The 12,396-nt window shown below is 38.7% G+C and overlaps 1 protein-coding gene across 3 annotated transcripts in view; it reads left to right on the top strand.

Annotated features, from left to right (window-relative positions):
• IMPG2 (interphotoreceptor matrix proteoglycan 2) overlaps positions 1-12,396 on the top strand; it is a 74,102-nt gene that overhangs the window by 47,588 nt on the left and 14,118 nt on the right. For all 3 annotated transcript variants that reach the window (XM_027561518.1, XM_027561604.1, XM_027561435.1), the window contains exons 12-14: positions 9,021-9,324; positions 10,291-11,585; positions 12,174-12,393. In XM_027561518.1, coding sequence (XP_027417319.1) covers positions 9,021-9,324; positions 10,291-11,585; positions 12,174-12,393 — 1,819 coding nt within the window. The remainder of the gene's footprint in view (positions 1-9,020; positions 9,325-10,290; positions 11,586-12,173; positions 12,394-12,396) is intronic.

Genomic DNA, 12,396 nt, shown 5'->3' with positions numbered 1-12,396 from the left:
GTTCTCTAAAAGTTACCCAGAAATGTAAATTTGATGTACATAGGTACAGAGTATAGCTTTTTGTTACAGGGACTGTATTGAAGAAAATGTTTATATATTCCAGAGCCTATAGAACAGTGTACGTATGGAAAAGAGAGAAAGAAGAGTAAAAATAGTGCCTGGTTGACAAATGAGAAATATTGCGTGGGACTCTAAATCAGCCTCCCTTTATCCTGGGCAGAAAATATTCCCATTTGCACAGAAACAGCATGGAATGAACTTTTTTTTGTTGTTCCTACCACTCAACTCCCCTGGGCACACTTCTGTCCCTTCTAGCCTCCACTTGCCATGACACCTACCCAGAAGCAACCAGTCAAAAAGAAAGTAGCTTCCTGCAGTGTCGGTAGAACAACCACCACAATACCACTAAAGACCAAACTGTCTACAACGATTCCAGGATCTTCTGTTATCACATGGTTGCACCCTGGACATTCCCTTCTTCTATATTCCCCACTCCTTCTACCCTCTTGATACTTCTTTTCTGTCTCATATGGCAGAAAAGAAACTAATGTTAAATTAATTTCAAACATCTGTTTCTTGGCTTTCATCCAGCAGTGGAAATTTAGAAAGTCTGCCTCAAACTGGCTTAACCATCAATATGAGCAGCCATTCCTTCTGCTCAGGTGTAGAGCAACTCAGTTTTGAAATGTGGAGTCACTGAAAATACTCTTTTCACCAAGTTCCATAATGGAGAAAAAAGGTTAGAGGGAGATTGACATCAGAGATTACATTCGTTTGGTGTTTGTTTATTCATCCACTTACTCATTCAAGTGTATTTATTTTGTCCTTTTCATGTGCCAAGTGCTGGGGAGACTAAGATGAATAAGGTGTGGTCTTGCCTACAAGAGGTAGTTTCCAGTCTGGTGGTGGTAGACAGACTTGTACACAAATAAGGTGGTGCTGTCATAGGCGTTCATTCAGGGTGTGGTGGCAGGGAGTGGTGATCCATTGCAAACACATGCCTCTGGCCTCTGTTCCTTCTGATCCCATTCTGGTCAGGGCTTCTTTTCTTTTCTTTTTTTTTTTAACAGTTGTTTTGGGCTACTTTATTTATTTATTTTTTACTTTGCAATATTGTATTGGTTTTGCCATATATCGACATGAATCTGCCACAGGTGTACATGTGTTCCCCATCCTGAACCCCCCTCCCACCTTCCTCCCCATACCATCCCTCTGGGTCATCCCAGGGCACCAGCCCCAAGCATCCTGTATCCTGCATCGAACCTGGACTGGCGATTCGTTTCTTATATGATATTATACATGTTTCAGTGCCATTCTCCCAAATCAACCCACCCTCTCCCTCTCCCACAGAGTCCAAAAGACTGTTCTATACATCTGTGTCTCTTTTGCTGTCTCTCATACAGGGTTATTGTTACCATCTTTCTAAATTCCATATATATGCATTAGTATACTGTATTGGTGTTTTTCTTTCTGGCTTACTTCACTCTGTATAATAGGCTTCAATTTTCATCTACCTCATTAGAACTGATTCAAATGTATTCTTTTTAATGGCTGAGTAATACTCCATTGTGTATATGTACCACAGCTTTCTTATCCTTTCATCTTCTGATAGACATCTAGGTTGCTTCCATGTCCTGGCTATTATAAACAGTGCTGAGATGAACATTGGGGTACACATGTCTCTTTCCACTCTGGTTTCCTCAGTGTGTATGCCCAGCAGTGGGATTGCTGGGTCATAAGGCAATTCTATTTCCAGTTTTTTAAGGCATCTCCACACTGTTCTCCATAGTGGCTGTACAAGTATGCATTCCCGCCAACTAAAGAAGACATACTGATGGTCAGGGCTTCTGTCACCACAGATCTGTGATGATAACTTAGAATGATGTAAAGACACAAATTTTATATAAGCCAGGGTTTGCAAACTTGAGATGATCTGACTAGATATCCAGCTATAGGCATGTGCTTTGGGGCTATTTTTTTAAGTCAATTTTTAAAAATTAGGAGATTTTTTGATAAAAATGCAGATTTTTCAATTTCTTTTGAAAACCGGAAGATCCAAAATCATTGTTTACATTTTCCATTGCAAGAAATGGCTAGAGCTTGGTTGAAAGAGGCTGCCCGTTTAGTTATGGCAGACACTGACTAACTGTACTCATTTGTTCATTTATGTTGCTTGTTCTGTGGGTCTATTTGCATTTAAGCCAACTCCTTGGTTTTTCAGTTTGAGGAGACATTGGAATGTTAATGGTAATAATAAGACATGAAAGAAAAGTATGATTAACTAGAAGTGTCTGGTTATTGCTTCTCCCCTTCCTCCCCCTTCTTCCTCTCTGTCCTCTCTACTCTAATAGAAGTGAGGTTTTTGTTGTTTCTTTTTTTAACCAGATTTTATTTTTAGAAATTATTTTAAAGGTAGTAATTTGGGGATATTGAATTTGATGCCTTTTGGCCTTCTGATTTGGAAAATCACTTGTTGCACAGTGTGCTTCCTATAGCACTTAGCAAGCTTTTCAATTGGCATTAGCAGAACTGAAACTGGCCAATATAATATTGAACCTGTTGATATACTACATTGAGTTAAAAGAAGAATTCGGGAGTTGAATTTGTTACTATGGGAACATCTATTCATATAAAAATAAATGAAGTGCTATTCCTGGCATGTATGTGTTTACCTTTCAAAATATATGAGAAAGCTTCATTGCCATGCCATTTTTTTTTTTTTTTCTTAAGGGGGTACTTGTTTGGAATAGATGGTCTTCTTTCTTTCTTTCTTTCTTTTTTTTTTTTGGTCTTCTTTCTTTCTTTAAAAAAATCAAGTTGTTTTACTTCACATTTTATGTTGCTTACCTGTGGCTTAACTTTCATTACAGAATTGTTTATTATTTTAATTTTTAGAAAATGAAAAGGAATTTAGTTTACAGGTATATTGAAATCATGTATATTGCTTGAGGATTTCTTTTTCATTGAGGATTCAACTGCCTTTCCTAATATGTGTCAGGTCGTAGGCTCTTTATGATAAAACTCAAATTCTTAGGTATAGGTTGAGGAGCTTAGTCATCTCTCCTAGAATTTTGAAAAAATGCACACCTAGAATTACAACAATATAAATATACCTGACTCAACTGGAAGCACAGGTGGCTTTAATACATTTCTAGAAGTGGTTTTAGATAATTAAGAGGAAAGCAAATGAATTCTCTGGTATGGTATGATTCTTATCATCATAACAGCTTTTTTGAGGGACAGAACTTAGTATTGACTAAATGGCTTTCTTACTTAAAATTGAATACATACATAATTTTAGGATAATAGAAAAAAATGAGAAAGGAAGAATTCCCTTATATACAAATAGCTTCTATATTCAACATAGCAGACATTTAAATATTAGAAAATGGTCTTTCCTCCTTTCTCTGCTCTTTTTTCACCTGAGTCTTTTGGATCTTTGCACACATGCCAGCCTGAATGAGAACTGACTGCCAAATCTGCTAGCTCTAGTTTCTCCTCTGGAAATCCTTTTGCCCTCTGGGTATATACACTTGTACGTATTCTTCAACAAAAAGTCCTATATGGTGAGTGAAACCCAAGGACAGAACTCTAGTAACTCAGAATCTAGTTCAGATTTTTTTTCTCTATTTTTTGTGACTGTGGGCCTTTCCTGACTATGAACCTCAGTTCCTTATTTTTAATAGGCAAGTTTTGACTAAATGATTCTTAAGAGTCTTTCTAGTTATAAAATATGGTACTTTTATTATGTTCACATATATGTGCATGCTCTGCCCCCCTTCCTAACATAAGATTTTTGTAAACCGAAGGATGGCCTTATAAAGTACTAAACCTTTGGCAAAACAAAAGCTTCTATTTGTTTTACTTCTACATTCTAGACTTCAATTTGTTGTCTTTTCATTTATTTGGAATTGAACTCTGGAATTGCTGTCTCCATCTGGGCAATTCTTTTTATTTCCCATTTCTTGAGATATAATTGACCTAGAACATTGTATAAATTTAAGGTGTACAAGATGATGATTTGAAGTACTTATCACAGTAGAGTTAGTTAACAGCTCCATTACTTCACATATTTATCTTTTTTTTGGTGGTAAGAACATTTAAGAGTTACTCTTTAGACAAATTTCAAGTTTATAACAGTACTGTTAACTATAGCCACCATGTTGTACATTAGATACCCAGAACTTATTTGGCTTATAGCTGCAAGTTTGTACTCTTTGACTGACGTCTCTCCATCTCCTCACCCCCAGCCCTTAGAGAACACAACTGTTTTTATGAGTTTGGCTTTCTCAGATTCTATGTGTAAGTGGTATCATACAGTATTTGACCTTTTCTTCTGATTTAGTTTACTTAGCATAATGCCCTCCAAGTCCATTCATATTGCCATAAATGGCAGGACTTCTTTCTGTTCCATGGCTAGATAATATTCCATGGTATGTGTGTAACGCATCTTTATCCATTTATCCACTGATGGACACTCAGGTTGTTTCCATGTCTTAGTATTCTGAATAATGCTGCACTGAGCATAAGAGTACAGAGAACTCTTTGACACACTGATTTAGTTTTCTTCAGCCATATATCCAGAAGTGGGATTGCTGGATCACATGGTAGTTCTGTTTTTAATTTAAACTGTATACTGTTTTCCACAATGGCTATACCTATTTACATTCCCACTAACAGTGCACATGGGTCCCTTTTCCACACACCTTTGCTAGCACTTTTATCTTTTTTGAAAATAGCCATTCCAACAGGTGTGAGATGATGTTTTGTTGTGGTTTTGACTTGCATTTCCCTGTTAAAGGTGATTTTTTAATATCTTTTCATATAACTATTAGAATATTTTCTTTCTGTTTTTCTCAGACCTCCTATGGATATACCTTCTGCATGCTTCTTGCTACCTCTTGTGGCAGATTTCTTAAGTTTGTGTGCCCTCTCTTGATCCTGCAGTGCACCGGGCTGAGTGATGATAGCTTTCCTTTTGCTTTCCCAAGGGAAGTGCAGAAGCTAAAGTTTGTCATCTCTCCCTGGCCTATAGATTCAGGATGGCTTTCTGTTCACTAGCTGTCTGCCAAAGCTCGTTCTCTCTGCCATGGGAAGGGCATACAAGGAACCAGCCATGGGGTGGAGCAGGTGTGTGTGGGGGTGAGGCACACACAGTACTGGAGGCGCCCGTGGGCTATGGAAGGGGGATCAGTGGGCAAAGCGTTTTGGCAACTCATGGTCAGGCCTCCTGATGGAGTCCGTCATGCAGTTAGTAGGATCTGTATCCCTTTAATACGTTCAGAGTCCTGGCTGCTCTTCTTTCAGCCACTTCCCATCCCCTAGTTGTGCATCTTACAACTCAGTACTCTGGACAGAGTGAGAGAAATACAAGGACCTGCACAGCTGGGGCGGCCAGAGACTAACACACTCTCACTTTCCTCTGTGCAGAAATCTTGTGCAGAGTGGTGCTCTCTTGGCCATGGGCTGTGTTGCCATGTGGGAAGGATGAGGTGGGTAAAGTGAAACTGTTTAGCTTACCTTCAACAGTGTGTCTGAACTTGGATTTAGTGGTATTTTGGGAGCTACTCTTTTGGACTCTTGGACTTCCACAATGGTTCTCTCATTTACGGGTGATTGTCCAAGTTATTGTTCTCCAGTGGCTCCCAGATTGTGTCCAAGAGGGGCTGGAGCTAGTTCATGGGCCACCTCAGGTCCACAGTCAGGGCTGAAGTCTGTATGCTTATTACCCTATGTGCCAGGTGGGCCAGACTCCTTCTGGGTCCCTTGGTATATAGTACTGAATCCTGCAGCTCCCACAAAGTCACTTTTGTCCACAAAGGGTGAAAATTGCTGTTGTTGAAAGGGGAGTATGAGTTGGGGTTGTCTTACTCATTCATCTTGCTGACATCACTCTTGGCTCATTTTTGAGGACCCAGAAACTTTTAGACTCTCTAGTCAGAAATATAAGGCAACTTTATGTATCTGTTTGGTGCTAGGTTATATAGAAGCACCATGTACATAGGTCAGTGATCACAAGCTGCTTTCCCTATATAGAGTTTTGAAGTTATGAAGGTTAAATTCATTCCTGGTGATGACATACTCTTAAATACTAAAATTTACTAGAAAAATGCCAGAAATCTTTCCCATGATTTAAATCATCTTTTTGGCCTTACTCATGATTGATATCCTCAGTTTCACTTCTGATGAGAGAATTCCCAAAAGGTAATTTCTTATCCTTAAATGGTTCTTTTTTTTTTTTTTTTTAATATATCATTTGCAGCAGTTACATCTAGTCTTTTGAAGATGGTCTTCCTCTTCCTTTGATATATATTTTGCTTTTCTCTATATATTCAGTTCATCAGACTCAGATCACTAGACTCCAATCTAATGCTCAGATGTGTCTTTGTCTAATTCCTCTTTCTGACCAAGTCACATTGCCAAAAATATATACTAATATTGCACCATCCCCTTTTCATCACTTCCCTCTTTACTCTTTAGATTCTTTATTTCTAATTAAATTTTGCCAGAATGATATCATGTTTGGTTCATGTTGTTGTTTTAATCCATTCTCTTCTTTTTCTGGCCATTTGTATTTCATCACATATCTTGTAATCACCTTTTGACAAAAATGATGCAAACTTTTATGGATATTTAAAATACATTGCACTACAGAACATGGCTCAGTTAGGGTTTCAGTGGTAGCAGAACCCCCTGGATAGTAGTGTGAGGTTAAGGGAATGAAAAAAGGAAATCTCAAAGTGTGCTGAGACTAACAGCAATGAGAAGCCATTCCCATCCATTGAGTTTTAGGGCAGGGGGAGGAAATGCAGTGACCAGAGCCCAGTAAGAGCTGAAGCTTTAGTTTTTTGAGGGACAGAGCTACTGCAGGACACACAGTATGGAGGCTTAGAGGAAAGAAATACCCTAACCTCTCAGTCTTCCTGTTTTTTGATCTTCCGCTTCTAAACGTGCAAACTCAAACAGAAGACCACTCGTAAGGGAGCGGGGGTGATGAAGTTATCAGGGAAGAGAAGGGGCTAGGGTTGTGACAGATAAAAGTAACCAACAGGATGGCTCACTTAAAATAGGACCTAATTAAAAGAGTCTGAACAGGGAACGAAGTGTTGGTGTCACTGAGTTCCACAAAAGAAAATTAGTTACTTGACTTAGTGCTTTTAGTTTAGAAATAGTAGATGAAACTGAGAGTATTTCTATGTATACCCAATGATCTACTGTGCATTTGTCACTAGAAGAAGGGATGAATTCGGACATGCTCAGTAATTTCTTGCCTCCTGTTTCCTCCTTTGTGATTGAGGGAGTGTGCTATCTAATGCTTCATCATGTGGACCCTTGATGGAGAGACGAGAGAAAGTGTGTAGACAAAGCATAAAAGACATTAGGTGATGTAACTGAGTTGAGTCCCTCCATAGCTTAGTAGGTTGAGTTAGTTCATGGCCATAGACTAAACTATAGTTAGCCACCTTAAAATTGTGTGCTTTTGTTTAAAAAGCATGTTAGGCTTGAGCGTATGTGCCAGTGAAAGTTCACCACCTCTGGCAGGAATCTCCTGGAGGAAGGTGGAAGGGATTCTGTTCAGAGTTTCTTGTTCTTAGTTTCCATGGACTTCATTTTGTTCATAGCTATCCCATGAATTCTAGTTTTCAGGCAGGTTTATGCTTGTGGAAATTTTCTTAAAGTTTCCAGTTAATGAGAAAATATAATGATTCAACAACTAAAGAAGTATTTTAGAAACCCAGGCAGGTATAATACAATGGGCATGTGATGAGGCTCCATCCTTTACTGAGGAACCTTTAAGAGTGTAATACCATGTCTTGGTCCCAACTCTTAGACCAGTTAAGTTAGGATCTCTGGGGTGTGTGGCTTGGGCATTGGTGTCTTTAAAAAATCTGCATGAGATTTTAATGCTATTTAGAGTAGAGAATTATTGATCTTTCCTATTTTTCAGTTTTCACCTAGGAAATATTTTATGAATTCCTTATATGCATTTGACACTTCTTGGGTTTTGTTATTCAATATAGATTAGAATATATAAACTCTTATCCAATGTCATGGCCATTTTACCTATTAAAATCATCATTAAACCTTTTTACATAGACTGATCTGCACAAGATTAAATAATTAATGTGTTCAAGGATTGTGTTTCTGTCCACTTTTCTATTCCTGAGTGTGTGCTTAGTCGCTCAGTCATGTCTGACTCTTTACAACCCCATGGGTTGTAGTCTGCCAGGCTCCTCTGTCCATGGGATTCTCCAAGCAAGAATAGTGGAGTAGATTGCCATTCCCTTCTCCAGGAGATCTTCCAAACCCAGGTCTCCTGTATTGCATGCAGATCAAACCCAGGTCTCCTGTATTGCATGCAAATACGTTACTGCCTGAGCCACCAGCTAAATTTTAAGATACGATTAATACTATGTTAGTAAAGGTGGTACTATAATTCACAGATATTGCTATAATTTGCAGATATGGCTACTTATTCAAGGTAAGAGACCACATTTCACTTGGTGGCATTTCTTATAAAAATAAAAGACCTATAATTAATTTTTAATACCTTTCAGAATGATGAATAAAATTACCGATTGTTTTTCCTGCTGTGAGCAACGTGCTTAGGTTTTTGACAACAAAGTAAAGATATTAGTAACTTCTGTGTATTTAAAGCACACCAATAAGATAGAGGGAAAGGAACCATCTAAAGCAAGAGAAACAATGTTTTATCCCACAAACTCATTTTGTTTGGGATCTTTTAAAGATAATATGTCATCTGTTCCTACTTTTTAGGTGAGGTTAAAGTGATACCTTGATTGATTTTTCTCTAGATTTTCCAACTAGTAAGTGGTTGAATTGGGATTTAATTATAGATCTGTTTGCTTCTAGAGCCCATCCCCCATCCCTTTCACAATATTACATTGCCTTTTGTCCCTGTAAAATCTGGGAATGTAGATGGATGGATGATTATTTGAAATTATTTGTATGTGTTTCTTTTATCTATGATATGATTTAGCCTCTTTTTGCCCCTCCAGGATAATACCCCTCAAGCTGAATGGCCCTCAGCAGATGAATCCACCACGAGCAGTATTTCACCACTTGGTTTCAGCTCTGGCCTTCCTTCAGCCACTGGCAGGGAACTCTGGTCAGAAAGCCCTTTGGGTGATTTAGTGTCTACACCCAAATTAGCCTTTCCCTCGAAGGTGAGCCTCAGTTCTTCCCCAGAGGTTTTAGATGTTAGCGGCTTGACTCTTCATTCTGTCACCCCAGCAGTGCTTCAGACTGACCTGCCTGTGGCTTCTGAAGAAAGGACTTCTGGGTCTCACTCATTAGAAGATGGTAAGGAATTTTAATCACTTTTCACAATTTATTGCATTAGATGACAGAGGTTTTGAAGAGAGCAAGAGACTAGGGTTAGAAGAAAGCATGGCCACATTCACTGAGAGGAAATGTCTTGGAAAAGTTGTGTGAGAAAGGGAACAATTGGCTTTAATGGGTTGGAATGGAGAGTCCAAATGGGTAAATAATAAGAAATGAATATCTTGGGTGAGATCACCTAATAGATATTTTGAAGCTTCTGTTAAAGGATATATAATTAAATTATATTACTATTTAAGAACTACTCTACTTGCTTGAATATTTTAGTAGTAAACAAACAGCCTCAAAGATTATGCCAGTATCTTTTAATAGGATTAATTTGGGGCCAATAGAGATTTTTAGCTTGCATTAGGCTTGAGAAGGGGAAAGTCTGAACTGGGGAAGCTGTAGCAGAGATTAAGAAATGAAGTCAAGTAGATGGTTTAGATGTGGCAGGAGAGGACAAATCAGTGAGACTCAGGGCTAGAGTATAGGTGAAAGAGGAAGATGAATAAAGATATAAATAATGAGCCCAGCTTTTTGAACATTGGGTGAACCTGAAGAATGGTAGACAATAAACATAGCCAGAAAATGGGAATTCAATTTCTAGGGAATTTTCTTCCTAAGGTTTTACTAGAGTCAGTCTTTGTTGTCAATATGGCTACCAGCAGTTCTCTGTTTTCACGGGGTAAAAAAACCCAAAGTGTTTGAAGATGAGTTATTTTAGTACCTGATGTTTTGTTATCCACAGGGAAGGGGGTTATAATCATGAGTGACTGTACCACATCACAAAAATATAATCATCCCTTCTTGTTGTTTGCTGGATTTGGCAAAGTAAAAGTCAGCAACTGTCTGTCATGATCTAATGGGGAAAAACAGGTATTTATTAGGACTGGGAATATATTTTGGCATCTTTGTAGATTGATTAATGGAAAACTCTATTTTTAGGATTAATGAAAGTTGAAGTGTCAGAAGATTTTCTTTCTATTAATCCATTGCCTTCAAGTCCATTTACTTATCCTGTGCCAAAAGAAACACCACCATCCATGGAAGACTCTGGGGTATCTTTGCCATCCTCACCATATCCAGTCTCCTCTGTCACATTTGATCTTCTTGCTAAAGAAGTAACTACACCGTTTGGCATGGACTCTTTGGCCTCCAAAGTCAAAGACCAATTAGAAGTGAGCTCTTGGATGCCAGACACAACTATGGAAAAAGAGTTCATGTTTGAAAGTGGTTTGGGTTCAGGGTCTGGGCAAAAGATAGACCTGATTACTTGGCCATGGAGTGAGACTTCATTAGAGAAGAGCACTGAACCATTGTCCAAGTCATGGCTTGAAGTTGAGGATTCACTTTTGCTAACTGAGGGTATAGATGTGAAACCAGTTATAGATGACAAAATAGATTCTGCAGATCAGCGTGCTGAGCATTCAGAATATGGGCCTTTTGATGGGTCTACAAACTTTGCAGAAGATGAGCCCCCTGGTGGACCTACTGTGTCCCTCTTTGCAGAGACCACAACTCAATCTGCATCTCCAGTTCTACCCAAGCACACATCAGAGGTACCCGACATTGATTATTACTCAGTTACCAAATCACCTCCTCTGCTGACATTTGTGGCAGTCTCTGCTTCTATTGATAAAGCAGATCAAGTAGAACACTTTCTAAAGGAGGATATGGAGCAGACTACAGAGTCATTTAACCATGAATGGTTTGACAGCAAGATTTCAATAGAAAAGTCAGATGTGCAGCCTTTGAGGACCACAGTGCCAGAGTCAGATGTCTTTTGGGCAAGAACTTCTCCCTTAGGGAAACTGTCCAGAGACACATTGGCAAGTACACCACAGAGTACTGACAAGCTCTGGTTGAAAGCTTCCATGACACAGTCTACCAAATTGCCTTCAACCATAAGTTCCACCCTGCTGGAAGATGAAGTCATTATGGGTGTACAGGATATTTCATTAGAGTTGGACCAGATAGGCACAGATTACTATCAGCCTGAGCTAATCCCTGAGGAAAGTGGCATGGTTGGTAGTTATGTGGAAATGTCTACAAATATCCACTCCACAGAGATGGCTGTTGTGGCTCAACCCACAAGAAGTGATGACCTGAGTCATACCCAAGCCGTAGGAGCTGTGGTGGTTTTCTTCAGCCTCAGAGTGACTAACATGATGTTTTCAGAAGATCTGTTTAATAAAAACTCTTTGGAGTATAAAGCCCTGGAGCAAAGATTCTTAGAACTGGTAAGCATAAGAAGTGAAATACGGGCATTAGTGAATAATCATATATGAACCACCCCTCTTTCCCCACAACATAAGATCTCAGCCAAGGAAAATGTGGTCTGCTGTAGACTTTCATTTCCTATCATCTCCAAATAGTGTAATAGCCTAGGGTTGGTAGGAAAACAATGAGGCAGGTGGATACAAAAAAAGGAAAACACAAATGTGGCATAACAGTGATATGACAACTTAGATACTGGATTTTTTATTCCATAATTTCTAGGATTGAAACAGGTTTAAGATTTATTTTCACATTTTATTGTGAGATTGCTTTGTAGGTACCTATAATACTTTCACTGTCACGATCCTTTAGTGAAACAGAGAATAAACTCTCTGGTGGCTAAAACTGTGAGTTCCATGGGTTTCCTAAATAACTCTGATAACCTCATGACTCAAATAATTCACAATTCATACTTTTGTTGATGAACAATTTAAATAATGTAAACAGAATACAGTTTGGAAAAGTGGAGAGGTTCGTCTTTCTTTGTTTTTGGTGTATTGAACAAAATGTAAAACTTTGTCAATAAACTGACCACTTTACATGTATTGTAGCTGGTTCCCTATCTCCAATCAAATCTCACTGGATTCCAGAATTTAGAAATCCTGAACTTCAGAAATGGCAGTATTGTGGTGAATAGCCGAATGAAGTTCACCAGGTCTGTCCTTCCTAACGTCACCAATGCTGTCTACGTGATTCTGGAAGACTTTTGCACTACTGCCTACCAAACCATGAACTTGGCTATTGATAAATACTCCCTTGATGTGGAATCAGGTA

The sequence above is a fragment of the Bos indicus x Bos taurus genome, chromosome 1, assembly GCF_003369695.1.
Source record: "Bos indicus x Bos taurus breed Angus x Brahman F1 hybrid chromosome 1, Bos_hybrid_MaternalHap_v2.0, whole genome shotgun sequence".
Classification (NCBI taxonomy): domain Eukaryota; kingdom Metazoa; phylum Chordata; class Mammalia; order Artiodactyla; family Bovidae; genus Bos; species Bos indicus x Bos taurus.
Note: the sequence above shows the minus strand (reverse complement) of the source record. Positions and strands in the feature narration are given on the sequence as shown.